The 22,880-nt window shown below is 34.4% G+C and overlaps 4 protein-coding genes across 9 annotated transcripts; 2 read left to right on the top strand and 2 right to left on the bottom strand.

Moving 5' to 3' along the window:
- Positions 1-1,239: 1,239 nt before the first annotated feature.
- LOC18037002 (cyclin-dependent kinase C-1) lies at positions 1,240-6,946 on the top strand. Of its 2 annotated transcripts, none has more exons than XM_006428139.2 (12): positions 1,240-1,352; positions 2,412-2,493; positions 2,701-2,791; positions 2,891-2,920; positions 3,012-3,121; positions 3,213-3,285; positions 3,365-3,485; positions 3,626-3,743; positions 4,646-4,785; positions 4,914-4,971; positions 5,902-5,972; positions 6,129-6,946. In XM_006428139.2, the coding sequence occupies exons 1-12, from the start codon at positions 1,240-1,242 to the stop codon at positions 6,661-6,663; spliced, it is 1,542 nt and encodes a 513-aa protein (XP_006428202.1). In that variant the 3' UTR covers positions 6,664-6,946. The 2 variants fall into 2 exon arrangements, with proteins under 2 accessions (XP_006428202.1, XP_024036063.1); XM_024180295.1 differs by lacking the exon at positions 1,240-1,352 and adding an exon at positions 1,560-1,731 and having other exon boundaries at positions 6,129-6,663.
- Positions 6,947-7,029: 83 nt separating this feature from the next.
- LOC18036911 (probable mitochondrial adenine nucleotide transporter BTL3) lies at positions 7,030-10,556 on the bottom strand. 3 transcript variants are annotated; one of them, XM_024180296.1, is made up of 4 exons: positions 10,018-10,556; positions 8,671-8,974; positions 7,845-8,309; positions 7,030-7,507 (listed from the first exon to the last, which is right to left on the bottom strand). In XM_024180296.1, exons 1-4 carry the CDS (start codon positions 10,470-10,472, stop codon positions 7,478-7,480), a joined length of 1,254 nt encoding a protein of 417 aa, XP_024036064.1. In that variant the 5' UTR covers positions 10,473-10,556; the 3' UTR covers positions 7,030-7,477. The 3 variants fall into 3 exon arrangements, with proteins under 3 accessions (XP_024036064.1, XP_006428201.1, XP_024036065.1); XM_006428138.2 differs by having other exon boundaries at positions 7,030-7,499; XM_024180297.1 differs by having other exon boundaries at positions 7,417-7,499; positions 7,840-8,309.
- A 5,850-nt stretch (positions 10,557-16,406) lies between these two features.
- On the top strand, positions 16,407-19,478 carry LOC18036910. Of its 3 annotated transcripts, none has more exons than XM_006428136.2 (7): positions 16,407-16,546; positions 17,222-17,336; positions 17,430-17,500; positions 18,070-18,351; positions 18,555-18,597; positions 18,810-18,918; positions 19,202-19,478. In XM_006428136.2, the coding sequence occupies exons 1-7, from the start codon at positions 16,523-16,525 to the stop codon at positions 19,278-19,280; spliced, it is 723 nt and encodes a 240-aa protein (XP_006428199.1). In that variant the 5' UTR covers positions 16,407-16,522; the 3' UTR covers positions 19,281-19,478. The 3 variants fall into 3 exon arrangements, with proteins under 3 accessions (XP_006428199.1, XP_024036388.1, XP_024036389.1); XM_024180620.1 differs by lacking the exon at positions 16,407-16,546 and adding an exon at positions 16,561-16,709; XM_024180621.1 differs by lacking the exon at positions 16,407-16,546 and adding an exon at positions 16,716-16,797.
- A 957-nt stretch (positions 19,479-20,435) lies between these two features.
- LOC18037200 (ras-related protein RABH1e) lies at positions 20,436-22,428 on the bottom strand. The gene is made up of 6 exons (XM_006428133.2): positions 22,158-22,428; positions 21,701-21,771; positions 21,469-21,557; positions 21,258-21,369; positions 21,029-21,119; positions 20,436-20,837 (listed from the first exon to the last, which is right to left on the bottom strand). Exons 1-6 carry the CDS (start codon positions 22,272-22,274, stop codon positions 20,694-20,696), a joined length of 624 nt encoding a protein of 207 aa, XP_006428196.1. The 5' UTR covers positions 22,275-22,428; the 3' UTR covers positions 20,436-20,693.
- Positions 22,429-22,880: the final 452 nt, after the last annotated feature.

The following is a 22,880-nucleotide window of genomic DNA, read 5'->3' as shown; positions in this document are numbered from 1 at the left end:
GCACTAAATCATCATCATTTTATTAGCACAATGGATATGGAAAATGTTTAGCAAGTCCGAATTGAATTAATTATAACATTTCACTATTTATTTTATGAACATTATATTATTTTAGATGTTTAGTGCTATTCTTTCACAAATAATTGTATTACTCAAAAAATATGACAATAAATAATCTAGGATATCAATTGCAATCCATTATCTATATTACGACCGTAAAGATTTGTTTTGAGATTGCAAGAATGTTCAAAAGTGATTTTGAGAATTTTTTTATATGTAATTTCATTAGTTTGTCTTCATGAAACTTTATCTAATCCTTGTTATCAAATGCATAAAATATCTTCAAATCATTTGAATAAGTATAGATTTTTAATGAATCCACCCATCAGTCTTTAGCCGAGTGGAGAGTGCTTACTCGTACATTAAGAGTAAGTGTTTGAATCCCCATAAAAATATTATGAAAATCTCATTCCTTTTCTAATGATAACATAATTAAGTGAATACAATATTCTTTAATTATAACATACGAGTGAAATAAATATTTTTTAAATATTAATAAAGATTAAAAGTTGTTTTAATAATAGTCTGATTTTTAAATATTAATAACAATATGACGTAATATTAGTTGTAGCATGAGTGTAAAAATAAAAAGGATTTTTAATGGATGCTCTAAGCTTTTAGCCCAAAATGATAGTAGTAGTAGTGGTAATACTCTAATAATAATAGAGTAATAATATAACCACAAACTCTTATATAAATTTATTTTGTACAAATTGATGTGGAATGATAAGATTGGTTGAATTAAATATTCACTTGGCCCACATGATTTATTTATATTATTTTATATTTTCATTCAACTAATAAATTAATACCACATCAATTTATACAAGATAAATTTATACAAAAATTGTGTCCGTATGATCAATCATAGTAATAATAATAAGGCTAATGCTAAGTTACATGCATGTAACTTACAACCCTCTCACATGAATAGTGAGTGGTGTGGGCCCATTCACTATTCATGTTGGTTGTAAGTTACATGCATGTAACTTAGGGGATCCTAATAATAATAATAATAATAAAGTTAACACGTGCATATCACGTGTGAATTCTACCCCGAAGTTACGCATAAATAATATCTTCAAGACATGAAAATAATTAAAATCCGCATCGTTAGTTTCGTTGATCACCTGAAACTGCAACTAATAAAGAAAAAAAAAATCAGAAGCGCAGAGAGACATGGCAGTTGCGGCATTAGGGCAACTGAACGTGGAAGAGCCGCCGCCGGCATGGGGTTCTCGTAGTGTCGATTGCTTCGAGAGACTGGAGCAAATTGGTGAAGGAACTTATGGGTATTTTAAAAAAAAAAAAAGAAAAGCAAAGTCTCTTCTTCTTTTTTTATATATATATTTTTGGGGTTATGTGTAGGTTTTAGCGTTGTTGGATGTCTGATAGAATTTCCCAATTTTTTAAATTTTTTCATACTACTTTTGATTGATTTACTGAGGGTTTCTCTTTTGGGTTTTTTTTTTTTTAAAAAAATTATATGCTTGGAATTGTTAAATTTCTTCCTTTCTTATCAAATATTAATTTTTTTCTAGGGTTTTAACCTATGCTTCTTGTTTAAGTGCTCTGTAACTTTTGTGGAGAGTAGATGGATTGTTTGGACCTGACTAAATAGTGCGTGTACTTTCCGAGTATATGTGAGTTTCCCAAATTGTGCACAGAGAGGTATTGGACTGTGGATGATAATGCTGTATACTAATTTAAGTTAATTATGTGCTCAATTTTAGAATATGATAAAAGTTCAGCCCTTAAATAATTGGGATGTGTTGATTCTTTTAAAATCATTTTAGGATCCATTCTCTTTGCTGTCAAATACTCCTAAATGTGAGAAAGAAGTAGCAGTGAATTATTAGAAACTTCTAATCAAGACCTTGACTTCTTACTTTGCTGGTTACCACATACATGCTAACTATATAATGCATGCAATGTTTTGGGGTTTTTAGAGATAAAATTCTTAGTATATAATGCATGCAACATTAGTTCTTGCCCAAGACTGCCCATTTGGAGGGAAAAAGATAGTTCTTGTTGGCTTCAACTTAAGTAATGAATGTCTGTGGCAATTTGGTGGTAAAAGTCAACTTATGCTATGAAATATAGTGACTGAGTCTTTTGTAGAATATCTTCGTAATACGAAAGAAAAATAAAAGGGAAAAAAACTTTTGATGCTAAGTAATAGTGATGAACTTTTAATGTCTTTCTACAAAGATGTGGCAGAAATTGTATTTTTCTTGGAGATATGTATGGGGTTTGTACTGGAGGATGTAGCTCAATTATGAACTTAAATAACTTGTTCTTATTTTGATATTCATTTATTGTTTATTGGGGTTCATGCTTGTGTGTATCAGTCAGGTATTCATGGCTAGAGAAATCAAAACGGGGGAAATTGTGGCTTTGAAGAAGATACGTATGGATAATGAAAAAGAAGGGGTAAGCTCCTCTTAAGTTAATACGTTTCTACTTTTCTTTTGAGGAAGACAATAAATGATTGTTTTGGCTTATGACACTTGCATGCACTCTCACACGCACTGTCCCCCCCAGCCAAAACACCCAACCCCACAAGCACATGTAAATAGAGAGAAACCAAGCTGCATTTCCTCCAATATTTTATCTGAATTTTCTTCGCTATGTATGCAGTTTCCAATAACAGCCATTCGGGAAATTAAAATTCTGAAGAAGCTTCAGCATGAAAATGTTATTAAGTTAAAAGAGATTGTAACTTCTCCAGGTATTGTAGTTTTAGTTGTTAGCATATCTTCGAATAATTTGTACCCATAATATTATATCGCTATGATTCATACAATTGATATTTTTATTTTGCTTAAAGGTCCTGAGAGGGATGAGCAAGGGAGGCCAGGTGACTAAAGTTGTTTCGTGAACTGCAATTCAGTTGGTTTTGTGTTGCTTCAGAGTTTCTTACATGACTTGTACCTTCTTGGAAACTACAGATGGTAATAAGTACAGGGGCAGCACCTACATGGTTTTCGAGTACATGGACCATGACTTGACAGGCCTTGCTGATCGTCCGGGACTTAGATTTACTGTTCCCCAAATAAAGGTATATAAGTAGCTTACTTAAGGGGAATTTTTTTTTTTTTTAATCAAGCATCTAATGGCTGACACCACTAATGTTTTGTTGTTTTAAACAGTGTTATATGAAGCAGCTACTGACTGGGCTTCACTACTGTCACGTTAATCAAGTTCTTCACAGGGACATTAAAGGTGATTATCAAATAGCATTAGGAACTGTTTTCTTGATCCCACAAAAATTGTTATGGCTGAGGAAAACTTGTTCCTGCAGGTTCTAATCTTTTGATAGATAATGAAGGAAATTTGAAGCTAGCAGATTTTGGGCTTGCGAGGTCATTTTCTTATGACCACAATAACACCCTTACAAATCGTGTAATTACTTTGTGGTACAGGTAAGCCTTGGCTTCAATTATATCTTGCCTAGCATGTCCTCCATCTACCTTTTTTTTTTGTTTTGGGGGGGGGGGGGGGGGAGGCATTGGAAGAATGTGCCATAGTTTGTATTTGGTTCAGAATGATATGAATTTTGCAGGCCCCCGGAGTTGCTGCTTGGAGCCACAAAGTATGGACCAGCTGTTGACATGTGGTCTGTTGGCTGTATTTTTGCTGAGTTATTGAATGGGAAACCTATCTTGCCTGGAAAAAATGAGGTTACTTATGTTTCTTGAAATTTTTAGTCTGTTGACAAGTTTCTTGATTAATGAGTATGAGCCTGATGCTTTGTTGTTTTTTATTATTACTTTGTAGTTGGTGTGATTTAGCTTGAAAAAAGGTAGTGAATGCATTGAATTCAGAATTTTTTTTTTAAATGGAAAATTTGGCTTTTGTAAATGCTTTTAATAGAAGATAATTGTGTTTAAGATTAAAATCTTAGGGTTATTAAGCCAAGGTCGATGCTTCAAGTGTGCGAGTGAGATTGCTCTTATTGTTCCTTGATGCTAAACTCTGTTTAAATGAAAATGGAGGCGGAATAATATTTAATGAGCTAGACTGGTATGTGCTTGAGATGTATAGAGAGAGATCTGTTGGTTAACGGTATATGGTTGCTTTTGGTGAAGGTGTGAAACTGGAACCTAGTCAGCTTAAAGGAATGTCGAATTATGATACTTTTCCTTTTGAGAAATGTAGGTGAAAAGCTGAGAAAGTATATGGGTTTCAAAGAGAGTCTTCATGCAGTTAATTTTTTGTTGAAAGGTTGGGCTGCTCCTTTTTAAACCATGATTCTACTCAATCTGTTTTATATTGCTTGTGTTGTAATTGGTGTATGTCTAAGCAAGAATATCTTAAGCGTCTAATGCTTAAGGTACTAGGAAGGTTCAGGAGGAAATAATTGCTGGCCCAAAGTTTTGCCTTTTCTTTTTAGGATCCTGATATATTCTGTCCATTTGCTGCTTTTAAGTTTATGGTTCCCATTCTATGTGCAATTGATATGCCAGTACCCACAGAGCATAATTTTCTCTTCTTGTGGTTCAATTGTTTTTGAAAAGCTTTAATAAAATGCTTGAACCCTTATAGCCACATCTGATATACGCTATCTTGACATTAATTACAGGCTGAGCAATTGAGCAAGATATTTGAGCTTTGTGGGTCTCCTGATGAAACCATTTGGCCTGGTGTTGCTAAGATGCCTGCATACAACCATTTTAAGCCCTCAAGGACCATGAAGAGACGTGTCAGAGAGGTTTTCAGACAGTAAGAAAAGAAGATTTTGTGTTCATGTCTATTGTTGTTGACTAATTTTTTTATCATAAAATATTAGAAAACTTCTGTGCCAATTTTCTGCAAGAAATTAATTTTGACAAATATATTTGCTTTTACAGCTTTGACCGACATGCTTTGGAGTTGTTGGAGAAAATGCTGATGCTTGATCCTTCCCAGGTACCTCTTTGAAGCCTTTACTTTTCAGTTTGTTGTACATGATATTAACTAGTTGGAGTGAATCATTTGATTGAAATCAAAGCATATTTGGGAGTTTCTGTCCTGTTTTAAGTCGCAAGATCCCTAATTCATAACTATTATAGCTTTAATAGAACTGCTATAGATCTTTCAATTTTTTGTTTTAAAAAAAATGTTTTCTTAGCAGGATTTTAATATTCGATTCATACAGTTTGAAACGAAACTACTTGTGACTTCATTTTCATTGAACGATAAATCTTTCTTTTGACTTCATTTTCATTGGATATAAACAGTTTATTGTGTGTGAATATCCAAAATATCTCCAGGATATCATTTATTTGAAATTGTATCTCATACTTATTAGAACATTGTCATTTTTTGACAACACTTGAGCTTCAGCTCAGGGAACTAGAAGTGTAGAATACTACTAGTTTAATCCTGGGAAAATAATAGATTCTTCCATGTCTTAAGACAATTTTTGATATTTTAGTAGCTTCTCGTGAATTTGATAATAAAACTGGATGCAGTATATAGTAGAGAAGAACAGAATTTACATTATTTCTGGGGGAAGCTATGGTTTCTGATCTCACACTTCATTTCTTTCTCACTGGAAAGCTGAAATATATAATGAAATTATGTTTAGGAATTTATTCAATGGAATTATGAACTTTATTTTTTGACTTGGAAAGGGGTCTACCTATTTGGACTTTCTTGTTCCAGTGCTTGGATTTTGCTTTGACATTATTTCATGATGCTAGCAAATATTTCTTTAATTGCCAGCAATTTTTACATTATAGTTGATGGTTTCCACATCTTATCATCCCATTCTTTGTTCTACATTGTTATTTATGCTGCTTGAACACATATTTTCAGTTTTTTCTTGAGCTTATTTATCATTCTTTCTTTTCGCAGAGAATATCTGCAAAGGATGCACTTGATTCTGAGTACTTTTGGACTGACCCCTTGCCGTGTGATCCCAAGAGGTATCACTCACATTCTTAATTTGTCATATCCCACAGATGGCATATCAGTTTGATTCATTCATTTTATACTTAGTTGCTTTGTCTCTTGGGTTAGCCACAATTTCCTGGTCCCGTGATGATATGATATTTTAAATAATCCTTGGTTTATTTTTGCAGCTTGCCCAAATATGAATCATCGCATGAGTACCAAACAAAGAAAAGAAGGCAGCAACAGCGACAACATGAAGAAGCCACAAAGAGACAGAAATTGCATCACCCACAGCCGCATGGCCGCCTGCCTCCTATTCAACACGCCGGGCAGTCTCATCATTGGTCTGGGCCAAATCATCCCATGAACAATGCACCTCCGCCGGTTCCTGGTGGTCCTGGTCATCATCACTATGGAAAGCCCCGTGGTCCTCCTGGAGGTGCTAACAGGTATCCAAGCGGAAATCAGAGTGGTGGATACAACAACCCGAATCGTGGAGGCCAAGGTGGTGGTTACAGCAATGCACCATATCCACCACAAGGGCGTGGGCCACCATATGCTGGCGCCGGTATGCCTGCAAATGGTCCCAGAGGACCTGCTAGCGGGTACGGAGTTGGTCCTCAAAGTTATTCCCAAAGTGGTCAATATGGAAATTCTGCTGCTGGCAGGGGTCCAAACCAAATGGGTGGTAGTCGAAATCAGCAATATGGCTGGCAGCAGTAAGGCTTGCCTAAGTGCGCTGAATAGAAATGAGGACCCTTTTTACCTCGGTGTGGAATTTTGTTGAGCTGTGTCAAACTTTATTTGCTTAAGTGTTTGTTTGTTAGGTTATATAAATGTAGTTATTCAAAACTGTTTGCTACATTTACCCAGTTTCATATGTAACCATTTTGATAAAATAAAAATTAAAAAAAAATCGTAGAGGAAAATTTGAAGCATAACTTTATCGACTTCACTTGTATAGATTATCAAGTTATTAAACAGTCAATGGTGTTCTTTCACAATATTTCAATGTTATTTTCTCAAATGCTAATTCGGGGCATTTAACATTGATATCTTGCTGTTTTTCATATACTTATTCCTGATCATGTCTGTGTTGCCGCCTCTTTATAATCTTGCAACTGCTATTTATACGACAGGAATTGCAGAAGTAAGATGGCATTAAAATTCAGTGGCAGCAGCTAAGCAATGGCTACATTAGCAACAGATTTGTAACGATGAAGTATGCACCAAACCACATGTGCGTGCAAACTTTTGGATACCAAGACCAAAATCTTGCTAAATTTATTTCTCTTTGATTAGAAAGAAGGCTAGGGAGAGGCTAAAAGAAGATGAATGGATATTATCCATCATTGGTGTTGGACAATGTCACAGAACAAAGTTGTTCACTGTGTCGCCAAATTGCAACCAGAACAATTTAGATCTCTTCTAACGCAGATATGCCTCATTCTCAGCCTCAACTTACTCAGACCTGAATCAAGTATCTATGATGACTCTACTTTGAGAACTATCTTCATGAACTCATATACAAGGTAACTTATGGCAGCTGATGGTAAAACCTGCAGTACTAGAAAATGTCTCAAGTTATAATAAGTTGGGATCAAAAGGAGTTAATGCCATCATAAGCATGCAATTAAAAATAAATGTTAAAACACTTAGCATGAAATAAATGATGGAAACATTAGATGAACTCTAATAGAGAAAATATGAAATATATTTGTTGTTGACTTTTGACCAAACCATAGCACAAAATGGGCAAAACACCCGTCGACGAATGGACATGGACCATGTAATTCTAGGATTTTGATGCAGGAAAAACCGAAAGTATAGCATAATCTACCTTTTGAGAATGAAGGAGAGCCAAAATAGAGGAAAATCATAATGAAAAAAAATACACATCAAACCTGCAGCAAGCTGGGAGTTAATCCGGCATACAGAGCAGGAACACCTCCTTGCTCAACTATCTTGACACAAGTCGCCAATGCATTTAATTTCGTTGCACAGACTTGCATTTGAAGTTGTCTTCTCACAACTTCAAATGGGTAAGTAGCAGCTTCAGAACAACAACCAGCAATTGCCCCGTAAAGCAATGTTCTAACTGGACCCAACTCCAGTTGTTCCAATGCACTGAGATCTTGATCTTTTCTCATATTTTGAAGTCTCTTCTTCCCTTCAGGTGAATGGAGATAAGCTGACTTCAATATATCGTAGACACCATAAAAAACTGCACCAGAAGGGGCCATGCTCACAATTGAGGGTACCAAACCCTTATAAAGAGAAAAGAACCCTTCAGTTTGGATCATGTGACGGAAAGCACCAATTAGACCACCCAATGCTTCCCCCCCAGGAGCTACCATAACTGTTCTTATCTGCAATATTTCCCATTTCAAGAACAGTATGATTTGATCAGAAATTCAGTTGAAATATACCAAAAAAAAAAAAATTCAAAACAATGGATGTTATGAATTATAGAGACCAAAATTTGATTCTTCTTAATCTTGACCAACAGAATAATTCCCCTCGGCACAATCCCAGACTCACTGGACAAGTAATCTCCATTTTGAGTTGTTTGAAATCTTATGGAAAGCATTAAAGAACTCAGATATAAACAAACAATCCAATCATCTTCCCCGCAGATAGAGAAAAGTAAAATTACATCACAGCAGCAAGTTGAAATATAAGTAAGCTACATATGATCATAATATAAATAATTCTAAAACTGGCACATACAGTGTCCAATGGTAAGCAAAGCAAGGTGGCAGTTATTCCAGCTGCAGCACCAGCAACAAACCGCTCAAAATTCGTGCTTTCGTCCTTGCCACTCAATTTCAATAGTTGATTTCTGTATGTATCATAAGCATAAAAGTTGATAGCCTTAAAAGGAGCAGTTCGAAGAATATTGACAAAATTTCCTTTCCAAAAGCCTTTCAGCCCTTGAGTAGCTGCAATTGTCTTGATAAGATCAAAAAGGCTCTTCTGCTCCCCACGAACAATGTACTCTAACTTCAGTCTCTCGAGAGGGGCAACACAAGTTCTGATAAAACAAAACCAAAAGGAAGTTCCAAATAGAATGTGAATAAATAACATATTTTTTTCATACACTAGAACAAAAATAAGAAAAACAGACATTGTCTGATAGCTTTAATAAGGATGATAAATCAAAGGACCTAAAAATCAAATAAGTGCAAATTTGAGCTAATTGTTTTGATATATATTCCAGAAGAATTTAAAAAGTGAAAAATCTAAACTACTCATTTTATTGTTTTCAGAATCAACCATATACGCCGCCACAAGGGCAATAACTCAAATATATTTTATACGAATAAGTGAATTCATGAACAATACGATTTACTAATAAGCCATAAGGAACACATCAACACATTATTGACAATAATCTCAGCATATGAAATTACATATTGCATGACGTGCTAGCAATATGCAAAATAGCACACTAGAGTTCCACATAAATGAGCTCAATTTAGTACAATACAGACCAAAAGCTCTGGCGCAGTTACCAAGAATCCACCTCAGGTTGTATATAAATATCAGATAGAATCCTTAGCAACTGCTGTGAACTCAATCAAAATCAATCCACAAGATGCATTTCCTAGACTAATAGTAAATGAACTTATTCCACTTTTCAAGTCTAGCTCGTTAATCATAAAGATAAATGGATCTCCAAAAGTCTGGACAGGCACAAAAGTCAGCACCCTGACTACAATCAGCTTCTTTGACTCTTTTCAGTAGCTCCGAAATTTTTACATAAATATTTGCACCAACAATCACATATGGCTTGCCCTTTATTTCATATAACCAAAAGAAAATTAAAAAATTGAAAATTTTTGTTTCCAAATGACAAATATAACTAACTCTCTCTCTCTCTCTCTCTCTCTCTCAACAAAGTCTTCCAGCTAAAAGTGACATTTTTGTCTTGTCAAAGTTAAATACAAAAACAGACTATTTTTTTTCCCTGTTCCATTGGATATTGATAAAAAGAAATATCAACCCATAAAACTAACTGACTTCACTAACAGCAGAAACTAAAAATAAATAAACAAAAAGAAAACAAAACAAAACCTGGAGACAGCAGCAGCAACAGCTCCAGCAAATAGATGCTTAGTGGTATTATAAGCACCAAGTTCCTTCTCTTCCACCTCCTTCCCTCCCTTAAACGCCACCATTTGTTCTTCCACTTCTTCATCTTCATCCTCCTCCTCTTCCCCGCCTTTACTATTCCCATTTTGCCCCCAACTTTCTGTCGATTCCCCAACATACCCTTCACCGCTTCCCTTCATCGACAAGCTCACCGACAGAAACCCACATCCCCGGCGCCGCTGATGAACAAAACGCAGGGTTTGATTACCGAGTAAATGAGTGTTAATCAATGAAACAAACGAGGGCGGCAGTGCTGTTGTTTGGTCAAGAAACAAGCCACCGGATGCAAAGGGGTGATGACGATGATCAGAGGGTGGTTCTGATTTGATCAAGTGGGCGGCTAGGTTGAAGCTCAAAGAATGATCCTGGCCGTGCATTGCAGCAGCTGGTGGTAGTTGGTGATGCGTACCGTTCCGACACAAGAAGGAGCAACAACATGAAAATTGAAATGTTGGGTGGGATTATGTAATAATGTAAGAGAGACGGACGTGTGAAGAAGAAGAAACAAGAGAGAATTTTGGAATATGGAATATGTTTTATTTATTTTTATTTTTCAAATAAGTCCTCCAAGTGGTGAGAATGAGAGAGTGACTGCTGGTGTCAAATGCAAATTTCAGAAAGAAGATGCTTTTGTTGCTGCTTCTTATTCTCGGCTTCATCGCCGCAACTCGACATACATGCACCGATGCACATACACTGATACAACCTGAGTTGTGTTTTGTTTCTTTTTGGGCTTTGAGTTTGACACATAAATTAGTCAACACTCTTCTTAACCTATGATTCATTCATTGTTAAATGTGTTTTGCCACAGATCTAATGGCTATCTTTATGTTGTGTTTACTTTTTAGATTAGAGAATTGAATGATTGATTGTGTTTCCTTATTGAAGATATTAAAGAATGAGAAATGAATTTTGGGTGAAGACCATGAATTTAGGAATGACGAATGAGAATGTCATTTTCATGAGAGAAATTATAATGAATTGGGAGAATAGAAATAAGAAATAAATCCATACTTTTAGCCTTAAAAAAATATTCTTTTTTTCACCATATTTAAATATCAGTCAATGATATTAATATTGATTGATATTTAAATAGAAATTATAATTCTTACTATTATTGAGTTATTCTCTCATGAGGGCATACTCACTTTATTAAAATAAGGATACCACTAAAATATAAAATAACACATATTTTATTATATTTGAGATTGTATTTTTTTTTGTTTTTTGTCTATTAATGGCATCATCACTTTATTAAAATGAAGATTTTCTCATTAGATAATTATTCTACTATTAATATTATTTTTATTATAATAACTATAATGATAAGGTTATTATTATTATTAAATAATAATAATAGTAAAAAAAATAGTAGTAGTAGTAGTAGTAATAATAACTAATCTATTCTAATAAAATATTGTATTACATTTAACATTATAATAATCATGCATATATTTCCCTTCAAAATGTTTGCTAATTTGCTTTGTCAGCGAAAAATATATAATTTTAATTAAGGGTATCTTGATAACTTATAACAATTTATATTGATTACAAAAAAAAAGTAAACTTATCAATAGGAATGTAGCTCATTTCTATTCTTACAATTCAAGTAAATAACTATTTTGATTCTCGTTTTTCATTTCAATTTCAACTCATTCCAATTGCAGCCCATTTTTATTCTTGGAAACTAGAAAGCAAATTCACCAGAATAAAATGATTACGCATTCATAAATTGTACAATAAGTAAATAGTTAGTTGAAATTAAAATATTTTAGAAATTGATGTAGTGCAAAATTATTTGTAGAGCTTATGCTTGTTCAAATAAGAAAACGTAGTTAATAAAATAAAATAAATAGAAAACTCTTATATTTAATTAATTATTTGTAGAGAGACAATAAGGAAAAATATTGTTTAGAAATCAACCATAATCAGTCAGTTTTATAAAAGGATAAAACAAGACTAATGCGACAACCTACAAACAAAGGCTAGCCCTTCCCATCCGTGCGTGTACTATGGGCACGGCATTAAAAGTTTTAGAAAGGAATCTGGATATCTCTATTATTATTATTATTATTATTATTATTATTATTAGAAGAAGAAGAAGAAGAAGAAGAAGAAAGGAATTCGGGATATCTCTTTTAACTTTGCAACGTTAGAGAATTATTTGAGAGAATCTTAACCTCGCAATACTCACCCCCGTGAAAATTTAGTGGTCTAAATTGACAATAGGTTGAGAGGTATTAATTATATTAGGAATATAATAAAATTTAATTAATTAGTTAATTTAATTACCTTAGAAACATCGATCGAACAATATTGTAAAGAAGAAGTAAATATCCTGACAGGATAAGTAAGTAATAAAGAAAGAATCATTTTGTAGTTGTTGGTTCAACTTGTCAACACTCAGTATGATGGAATATGTGCTTCATTCATTATTCTTTGCCTTTAGATGAATGAAAGCCTCTCAGTTCCTCTTTTTTATTCTATTCTACGTGTAGTATATATTCTTTGCCAAAAGGCCCGCACCCACCACCATCCCCTGCATGCGACATGATGCTTCGTTCAGACTCCCATGCCTGCACACAGAAGCGTACTCGCTGCAAGATTAAAAACCTTGGGCAGGCCAGATTTAGATGGATCGTATGGACGTGGTGGGATAGTCGTCAAACTTCCTGAGGAGAGTCGCAAAGAGCTCGAGCCTCTTCTAGAGTTTGTTTACGTTGGGAGCTTGCCTGAGGAGAAGATACAGAAACATATTATGACAATCTTGGGGTTTTATATTTAGCATATTGTTGTCGAACACGGAGCAATGCATTCTTGTCGAAGAGGCGCAGGAGGGGATATGCTGTGAGGAATTTATAGACTTTGCAAACAAGTATCGGCTCATGCTTAAGCTGATTAGAATGGCATATTGGTCGTGTGTCGCAAAACCTGAAGAGTTGAGAGTTAGTTTCTGGAGTGCGATCAATTGTGGGAGAAAGTAAGGGCTTTGTGTTAGGTTATTATTTGATCATCGATGAAGTAATCTTTTATTTTTTGTTTTGGTCGTATTAACAGAGCATACTTCTGTTTCAAAACTTATGCTCTATTATGTTTCCATCTAAAAAGAAGAAAAGAAAAAACCTACCCACAATTTGAAATGAGAATTAATTTATATTGTTTGGCCATTGGATTCATGTTTCTTTTTCAATTCAAATATCGAAAAAAGAAAGAAAATCAACATTTTAATCATGACGCCCGCCACTATTTCTATTCTTTGGGAGTTGCTGCCGGGTAAATAGTGGGGTAGAGCTTTTCTTTCACAAACGAAAATAATTTTGTTAAGTTGATGGGCCTGGGTCCAATTCTTACGAGCTTGATGAAGCTGGCCCAACCCGAGGCCTTTATCTTGAGTTTCTGTGAAATCTTTCTTATTATTTCGGAATTTCATCTTTGTTTCTTTAATAAAACCCAAAATTACATAAACAATAATGCATGCCATCTTCACGAAATTGCCCTACACAATTTGTACTCGAGTGTCATACTTCATTATTATTTCTACAGTTGAATATAATGTACGAGCAACATAGAAACTGACATATATAGGCCAGGTACCCTTGCCAAGTCTAATAATTTTCTCAAATATATATCTATGTATGTATGTATGTATATATATATATGTGTGTGTGTGTGTGTGTGTGTGTACTTGTTTCTGAAGAAGAAGAAACTCGAAGAGCTCAAAGTGATCAAAAACTTTAAAAGAAAAGGCTATACATTTAATTAGCTCTTCTCCAAAAGAAACTTACTTCAATTCTTTTGAAAAATCTCCAAATTGAATCAAATTTCAGATGGATGGACTGACAAGCATTGTCAAGAGAGCAACATAAGAGGTGGATAGAAGACAAAAAAAGGCAGATTTCGGAACTCAAGCCTGCCTAGCATTAAAAAAAAAAAAGGACTCTCTCTCTAAATAATTTTTAGTTTTATTGTATTCAACACAGCGTATACGATTTACGTTAATTTGATAATTTTACTTTAATTCTCCTTTTCTTTTCTTTTTCTTTTTTTTTTTGTTGTCATCTTATGTTTTTGTGTTTTGCATGCATATAAATGTAAAATTTTGAAATATAATATAGTAGTTCTTTTTCAAACACATGATTAAAAACAATCAGGACATATTAATTGAAGGCAGCCGTCTTGTATTATTAAAGAATAGGTCTGTCTCAAAAAGAATTGCAAGCTTACAAAATCGACTCAAACCAAAAAGGAAAAAAAAAATCACAAAATTATATATGTTTTCTCAATTTCAACTAAAATTTTTGTTTGTCCTTTAATAACAAGGAAACTGACTATAAACTATAAATAACCTTAAACGAGTACACTAGACTCTAAATTAAATGAAAACATTTACAAGAAAAAAAAAATCAAATTCATTAGATAAATTAAAAAAATTTTCCCCCAACCTCTTTAAAAGTTTGACTTTGTCACTAATTATTAGTGGCACTTCAAGTGTCATATTAGTGTCCGTAGAAGCTTAGACTAGTAATTTTCAAGTATATTTCTTACTGGTCACCTGAGTTCAAATTATGGAGAAAGTAAGGGATTAGAAAATCAATTTGGATTTTCTCCACCTCTTACCTTTTTTTGTATCAAATTAATTATGCGTTTACGAATCAGTAATTGACAATAGATTGGAATTAAAATAGAGAACGAGGATCAGAATAAATTATTTACTCTAGCTATATGAATTGAAATTGTAATAAGCTATATTGTCATTGATGTATGTATTTTATTTTAGAATTTTAATGGATTGTTATAAATTATTAAATTGACCTTGATCGATTATTGTCATTATTTATTTATTATTATTATTATTAGTAGTAATAATAATAAAAAAATAATTTTTTTTAAAAGAAGTATGTTATCGTAGAGAAATGAATATAATTAAGATATATGTTTAATAGTAAAATTGAAATTTTTTTAAAATATTTATTAAAGATAAAAATGTTAATTCACTCCTCATCCCTATTCGCCCAATCTCATTCCCACCTTCCCATGAAAATATGGTTTCCATTCTTTTATCTCCAAATTTGTGAGATTCACTCCCATGAAAATATGCGAGCCCCCACTATTGTATTTGTGTTATTGTTCTTCTGCTCTGGGACGGAGGAGTAAGTTACATCCGAAAGTAAGGTAGCGGGCTCCATGAATGTAATGCGTAGTATTATAATTACTTAACATGATTTGCATTGGGAACGAAAGAAAGAAAGAAAGAAAAGAGTGGGGCTGGAAACGGTCGCTGTCTGTCGGTCAGTTTGAGCCGTTTAGGTACAGTGACGAAGATGATGCTATTTGTAAGTCATTGGCAAATTAATCGCTGCTGCGCTGCTGGTATTGGTGTAATGGTGGTATTGGATTCTATTTCTCCCGACGCACGAGAGAGAGAGAGAGAGTCAGTCCGTGAATGAATAGTTGAACACCCCGTGACTGCTTTCCTTTTCATTTTCGTTTGACCCCTCTTGTCTGTCTCTTTGTCTCTCCCATTTAGGCTTCACGTGTTTGTTTTACCTTCTCCCAGCAACCTGCCAAAAATCTCACTCCCCCTTCTCTACTCCTTTTTTACTTGTTTATTTACTTTTCCCCCTTCCAAGTTCCCATCACCCCTCATCCCACTTTCCCTTCTCCTATTTTCTTACCTTTATTTTATATTTTTGTTTTCGTATAAAAACGAAAAAAAGTGTTAGAAAATTGCATTAGTTGTACCCACCAAGATTCTACGTAGATTTGCATTAGTTGTCGCTGAGTTGTGTTATTAGATTGAATCTCGTTTCTTTTATAATACAACCGTTCTTAGCGTACAATAAATGCAAGATCTACAAGTACACAAAAGTATACATCATGATCCAACGTGTGTTTGTTGGAATACGGTGGAAAGTATGATTTTAATTTAATTGATTTTTGAGACCCGTCAAAAGAAAAAAAAAAAAAAAATTGGTTGTACCACATTAACTTTTATAAGCTATTTAATCATCTTTACGTGAGAATATTAAATAGAAGGGGATAAATTATTTTTTTTTTTAAAAAAAAGAAAAATTCAAGATGTAAATTGTCATTATTAAAAAAAAATATAAATAAATTATCAAATAAAAAAGATAACATAAAGAGAGGAGCCAACGGTAATTTTCCCTGATAATTAATGAGGAACGATGAATGAAGAAGAAGGCCGTGAGATTTGTCGGGGTTATAAATGTCTCAATCAGGAGCTTTTATGCCACGTCAAATTTTTCTATATATTTCTTTTCTTTTTTCTTTCTTTTTTTTTTGTTGAATAAATGAAACATTAAAAATACTCCAAAATCTCTCTTACTTACTTCACTCGTCGTTCTCAAGTTACTCAATTGAGAAGCAAAAAAAAAAAAAAAAAAAAAAACACACTTTCCCCGCAAAAATGGCTGCCAATTCTTGCAATGAGGTTAAAATTTTCAAATCCTGCTTGCTCTTTAATCTGATTAATCTCTCTCTTCTCTTCAATCTCAACCCAATTTCGTCAGAAAAATGAAACGAATTTAGCTTCTACATGATATTTCTGCTCCTCATATATGAAATCTCCTTCAATTTCAACTATTTGTTACAATGTCTGTCTGATTTGGACACTTGGTTCCATATTTATACTACTCTGTTGCTATTCCTGTTTATCTTCGACCAATTTTGTGCATGGTTGCTGTAATTACTGTTGCTCTTTTCTTTTCTTTTTTGCAAATCTTTTTACTTTTTTTTTTTCTAATTTTATGTTGCAATGTTAGTTATGTAATGATAAGTTTCAGAGTCCGTTGAATGACTTTTATAAAGAAGCTAATTAATGAAGTTGGAAAAGGAGAGAATGGAGGATATTGAAATTTACAGGATGTGATTAAACAATTGAAAGCCTAAAATACGGCTTATGGTGACATTATATGAGAAAATAGTTTAGCTTAATGCCGGTTCATTGGCAGCTGAACTGAGCTGTTGTAATACTTTCTTGCTACTCTATGCACGTTGAATGTAGTGGGCGAATACATTTTTTTAGTGTACCTTCTGTACTTTGCGGATTATTTTTCTGTCCAAGGTGGGTTTCCAGTGGTGAAGTTTTAACACAAATTGGTTTCAGGAAAAAGTTTACTTTCCGGGGATTATGGATAGGAACAGCAGTCTACCTGTGAGCTGTTCGTGTTTTCAGTTGCTGAAACCAAGTTTTGATGAGGTCAATCATCACTGTTCTCTGGGTAATGATCCGTTTACTCTTTTTGGTTGGTTAATTAAGATTCAGTATATTCAGTTGGTTAGTGGGTTGATTTCTCTTTGGCGTGGAATTTCAGATGTTTTGCCTATTCTAATTGAGGAGGCTTCTTTTCCAGAGAAACAAGAGTGCCCCTTTCACAGTTCTCATGTAAGTTCATTGATGTGTATTGTGCAATGGTGCTTTGTGTCTTGTTTCTGTACGGAAATAATTGGATCCACTTGCTTTGAATGAGGAGTTGATGCCGAACCAAACTGATCTCGTCGTCTTAATTCATTTTGTTGTTGTAAATGGAAACTCTTACTTTCCATGAAGTTGTAAATACCTATTTGTCCTAAGCTGTGAACACACAAACCTGAAAAATATTAGCCACATTTTATTATTTCTCTACATGAATGAGCTTATTGAGTATTTTGACTACTGACAGAAACACCCAAAAAAAGAAAAAATACTGCTTCAAAATCAATCTACATTGTTACTTTATAGATAAGTTTTTCGAAAATCAATCTTTTTCTATGACATAAACACATTCCAATAAATGCTCTAGCACCGTACAACTGAAACAAAATTTTGGGCATTGCTATATCTGGCTTGCACATATTCTATGATCATACAAAGCTGTAAGGAAGTTACAGCACGATCCTTCTCTCAGTCTTCTCTGAAGGAATAATTTTGCATGAAATTCGAAAGTTTTTGAAATTCTATTTTCTTATAAGCAGGTTCAAGACGTCTACGGCATTTCAGTGTTGCCTGATGAAGGAAACACGAGCCCAAATTGTACATCACAGTTAACTTTTTTGAGCTTTCTTGAAGTTCCCTTCCCATCTAAAAGTCGGACAAGCCTGGATACCCAACTAGATTGCCACAAGTGCATCGATCTACAGATGAAAAGTGCAGATGCTTATTCATCATGTATTGTGGACATAAATATTGAGAAGGAAAATTTGGAAACACTTAAGTCCAATGATGAGACTTTTGGCAGTATAAAAAGCGAGGGTGTTGTAAGTCCTTTTGCCTTGTTTGTTCATTTCATAGCCTTGAATAAATCTACTTTTATCCAGCAGAGAACACTAAAAGCAAATCAAATTTATGGTGTGGGAATTGTTGGTGTCATTTTCTAGTAGTTGTTTATTTGAATTAATTGCTTGTTTTGAAAATCCTTTGTCTTCCATTGTTTTTGAGTATTGTCCTTGATGGCTTACAGCATATGCAGAAGGTGTTGCAGAGACAAGCAAGCTTAAATATAGGTAGGGAGTTCTTGCAATTTCTTATTCATTGTTGCTTATTGTTACTGAATTTCGCTTGTAGAGTTCTCTAAATATATTACATCAGCCCCCACTGTGACACCAGAGAACATCACTTTACATTTATAATTTTAGCCACCATCAATACCGTTGAGTGGCTTATGCCATATAGAATATGTCTACAAGTTTACTAAAATGAGACTGGGTTTTGGCAGATAAATCACCAACTGAGAGGACACATGACGCACCCACTAACAGGTGGAGAAGATACAGACGTGCTGCCTCATTTGATTCAAGAAAAGTGGTCCTCCTGTTCTCTATCTTGTAAGCTTCCATTTCTCTGGCAAATTGTATTTAGCTAGGAATTCATTTTGCTGAGACTAGCATATATAATGCAAGCATCAATTTGACTTAACCCTTTTATGCCAATATGATCTAGTAACCATATAAGTGACAGACTGAAGATCAACCTGGGATCTCGTGTTTTACAGTCACCACTAACCTCCTTAGATACATGGTCAAATCAAATTCGAATTTGATGAGATTTTTCCACTTGCATTAGGCAAGATTCCGGACTTAACGCCTTTTATTCTTGTTCTTCATTCAGGTCAAGCTTGGGGACATTAATTTTGATCTATCTGACTCTGAGAGTTAGGCAGAACGGTGACGGTTTCAATCATGTTTAAAGGCTATGGCTGCTTGAACTTCCACTTTGAAGTTTTCTAAGGAGCTTCGGTTTGAGCTCCCCATTTTTCTCGTGTAATAACTTTTACAATGTCAATATTTTTCGAGGGTTTCTTTGTATATAAAACATTCAGAAATTCTGGTTTGAGATTATGGTGCGGACCACCATGGTGAAATTTATATGCGCCCCTGCTCTTCGTCCCTTGACACAAATATATGAAGTGGAGATGATTGAATGAAAATAAAAGATATAGAAGTGATCAATCAAGAATAAATTCAAATTGATATAAGATGCATGATTAGATTCCTAGTTATAAATTGAACAATTCTTCGAAAATGCATGAGGGCATCTGAAAACAGAAAATAGGATAGGACAGGACAGCAACGAAATTCATGGGAACATTGTCTGCTTATCGTCTTTGATTCTGCCAAAGTACTCCTCCAAACAAAAAGCACATTTCTCATTATCAGCAGCTGATCAGATCCTCAGTCCGATGTCTCCATATCTTATATTCTTCCATCACCTTTATGTCCTCTTTTATACATATCTCGGTATGAATTCCCATCTCCGTTGAACTCGCGGCTGGTGGTCTGTTACTTGCACGGCAGCTTCGCTAAGTAACTTCACAAGCGCAGAAGATCATATCATTAGGAAATTTTCAACAGTGTGCACTCCCGAAAGAGTACTAGAAGATGAAGTTGATTGGGTTCCATGGTCGTATCAGAACTCCTCGTGCTCCTGCCCCCCGCCCGCGCCGCGCCCCCCCCCCCCCCCCCCTGTGTACCATGCTTTTGCAAGAACAGACTTGGGATGAATATAGAATTTAATGTAAGAACTACGGCTCCTCATCAATAATCATATTCTTCGTATTCTAACTCAATTACGGTATAGTGGTCTGCGTATTCCACGGTGATTTGAGCTCTGAAACGGTAAGCGGAAAGCCCGATGATGGTTGCAGTTTATAGCTGGGTTTTTATGGATGAGAGTTAGAATCAGAGAAGACCAGCTGACCAGGTAATAATCATAAAAATTGTCTCAAACAGGCACACTAATAAAAATTAACGAATAATGCACATTGAAAAGAATCGCTGACATAATTTGGGAGATGTTCTTCAGTGAAGGAAACAAGCAAAACGAAAACCAAACAAAGAAGAGTAAAAGCACATATCCGAGTACTGTCTATTAATTTCAGAATTCCAGAACAGGAGATGAGCTGCTTCTGCTCTCTAAATTAACACTCAAAACTTGCCGGTATGTTGAACAAATTTATAACACCGAATTTGCCGGGATTTGTTGCTCTGAAAATAGCATAAACTCAGATTCATCATCCATCATGTTAGCTGAATTTGCTCGATTGTTGGGTGGTTCAATGGCTGTGGCTATTCTCTCTATCTTTTTGTTCAAATACATTTCTTTAACAAGCACAACCTCCTCCTTGCTGCTCTGTCTGAGATGAATTTACAGTCGGCTTTAGGTTTACATCCACCATGTCTTCCTGCTTCGTGGAGGAAAGTGTTTCCATTCCTGGCAACGCAGCTGCAATCTTCCGAAAGAGAGGCTGCAATGTTGCATTCAACATTAAGATTGGGGTTGGTAAACCAAGAATTGCAAAACAAAAACAACATAGAAGTATCATATAAGAAAATTACTACACTAATCTCAAGCACGATTCTGAATGCGTCAACTCTTTTCAAAAGAAAAGAAAATAGTAAATTACATAATCTTGAACGATTATTTTATATCATTCACCTTAATATTGAATCCTGCTTTTGCACTGGTTTCTATAAACATGACTCCAAACTCTTTAGCCTTGCCATCGCCCTCCTCTATAGACACTTGCCTGTTAAGTCACCAAAATGGCATTATCAAGCCAAAGATAAACCATATAATTGTATCAACAACATTCACAACCTCATCAGGAGCAGAGGAAGAGCAGGTATTAACTCAAACCATGGAACACTGTTCATCTTGCACTTACCTTTTATCAACAAGATCAGTTTTGTTACCAACAAGGACAATGATAACATCACCTCCTCGCTCTGTACGAACCTCCTCAATCCACCTAGAAGTATTCAAGAACGATTGCCTATCTGCATCGTGGTAGTCAAGACAGTAATTTGAACATGCAATGGAGTGTAATACAAATCACATTATAAATGCAAATATGTCAACTGAATTATACTACTCACTAGCCACATCATAGACGATTACTGCCACAGAAGAATCTCTGATGTAGCTTGGAATAAGACTCCGAAATCTCTCTTGCCCAGCAGTATCCCTGTGAAATTAGATTATACAAATTCAATGAAGCTTGTCTGTACATACGGTTAAAGCGTCAGATGGAAAAAAATGTGCAACTTTCACATATTGGCAGGCAAAAGGCAATTCAAATAAGTGGAAGAAAGGGGGAAAATTTCTCACCAAAGTTGCAAACGAACCGTTCGATCTTCAAGGTACATAGTTTTTGACAAAAAATCAATCCCAATTGTAGCCTGCAATTTTACAAAATGCCATATTCGTAAGCGAAATTTTTTATTTTTTAAATTATTTTTTATGTCAACCAATCAACAAGTTCACATCTGCTATTCATTTTTGAACCCACTAAAATCCCATCACATAAATCAATTCAATACCTTCATTACGTAACCAATTCCACAAGATCATTTCCTTTTAATATTAAAATATTAAGATCCATCATCATACGCACCAAATTTTAAAAGAAAAAAGAAAACCATGAAAATAAATCCAAATCAAAATTACCCTTTAAACTACCCAATCAACCAACCAATAATCAAATATACATCACACCACAGTAGAAGCCAATATTCAACAAGAATTCACCAAAACTAATTAGGAAAAAACTGATTTTTTGAAAGACCTGGTAAGTGGTGTCGAATTTATCGTACATGAAACGCGTGATGATGCTGGTTTTGCCCACCGATTGATCGCCCAAAAAAACCAGCTTATACTTCGCCAAAGGGGACACTGACGCCATTTTTTTTGTTTACAATATAGATCTCAAATCTCTCTTTCTTTTTTTTTTTTCCAAATGAAAATGAAAATGAAGAGAAGAGAGAGAGAGAAGAAGAAAATGAAATGAAGCGAAAATGAGTTTTCATTCAATCCGTTATTTTACATACGAGCGAGGAAAAACCGCCAACTATGACGAGCGACTTTGAACTTGTTCATTCACCTATTTTACCCTCACTTTTTATTATATTACATCTACGCCCTTGACGCAATTATTGTTATTAAATTAATTTTAATGGGCCTATCCGATCAATAATAATAATAATAACAATGGAAAAATGGACTGCCATGGGTGCGTTCCACGGCTTGTATTAATCATTCTGTTTTCCCAATGTTTAGTTCAAAGCTTTAGTTACCTTATTTAATATTGTAACATACAAAACTCTTGCATAACTGCCGGATAAAAATTTAACTGTTGTAAAAATAATAAAATTTTAGTATTTTATATTTTCACAACCGTGAGATTTTCATCAAGCGGTTGTATAAGAATTATGTATCTTACATTATTATATAAAGTAACAAGATCCTTAGTTCAAAGAAATGATTGGAAATGAGAGATAAATAAAAAGGA

This window comes from Citrus clementina, unplaced genomic scaffold (genome assembly GCF_000493195.1).
Source record: "Citrus clementina cultivar Clemenules unplaced genomic scaffold, Citrus_clementina_v1.0 scaffold_7, whole genome shotgun sequence".
NCBI lineage: Eukaryota > Viridiplantae > Streptophyta > Magnoliopsida > Sapindales > Rutaceae > Citrus > Citrus x clementina.
Note: the sequence above shows the minus strand (reverse complement) of the source record. Positions and strands in the feature narration are given on the sequence as shown.

Coding starts and splice junctions, on each gene's coding strand:
- LOC18037200 (XM_006428133.2), bottom strand. CDS start 22,274: ATGGCGTCAGTGTCCCCTTTGGCGAAGTATAAGCTGGTTTTTTTGGGC. Junction 21,772..22,157: donor AATTCGACACCACTTACCAG/GTCTTTCAAAAA, acceptor GTAAAATTGCAG/GCTACAATTGGGATTGATTT. Junction 20,838..21,028: donor AAGCAGGATTCAATATTAAG/GTGAATGATATA, acceptor GCAACATTGCAG/CCTCTCTTTCGGAAGATTGC.
- LOC18036911 (XM_006428138.2), bottom strand. CDS start 10,472: ATGCACGGCCAGGATCATTCTTTGAGCTTCAACCTAGCCGCCCACTTG. Junction 8,975..10,017: donor GTTGCTGCTGCTGTCTCCAG/GTTTTGTTTTGT, acceptor TTGTTTTATCAG/AACTTGTGTTGCCCCTCTCG. Junction 7,500..7,844: donor TAACTCCCAGCTTGCTGCAG/GTTTGATGTGTA, acceptor CTAGTACTGCAG/GTTTTACCATCAGCTGCCAT.
- LOC18036910 (XM_024180620.1), top strand. CDS start 16,674: ATGAAATCTCCTTCAATTTCAACTATTTGTTACAAT. Junction 18,352..18,554: donor GTATAAAAAGCGAGGGTGTT/GTAAGTCCTTTT, acceptor GATGGCTTACAG/CATATGCAGAAGGTGTTGCA. Junction 18,598..18,809: donor ACAAGCAAGCTTAAATATAG/GTAGGGAGTTCT, acceptor GGGTTTTGGCAG/ATAAATCACCAACTGAGAGG.
- LOC18037002 (XM_006428139.2), top strand. CDS start 1,240: ATGGCAGTTGCGGCATTAGGGCAACTGAACGTGGAAGAGCCGCCGCCG. Junction 3,744..4,645: donor TCTTGCCTGGAAAAAATGAG/GTTACTTATGTT, acceptor CATTAATTACAG/GCTGAGCAATTGAGCAAGAT. Junction 4,786..4,913: donor GTCAGAGAGGTTTTCAGACA/GTAAGAAAAGAA, acceptor TTGCTTTTACAG/CTTTGACCGACATGCTTTGG.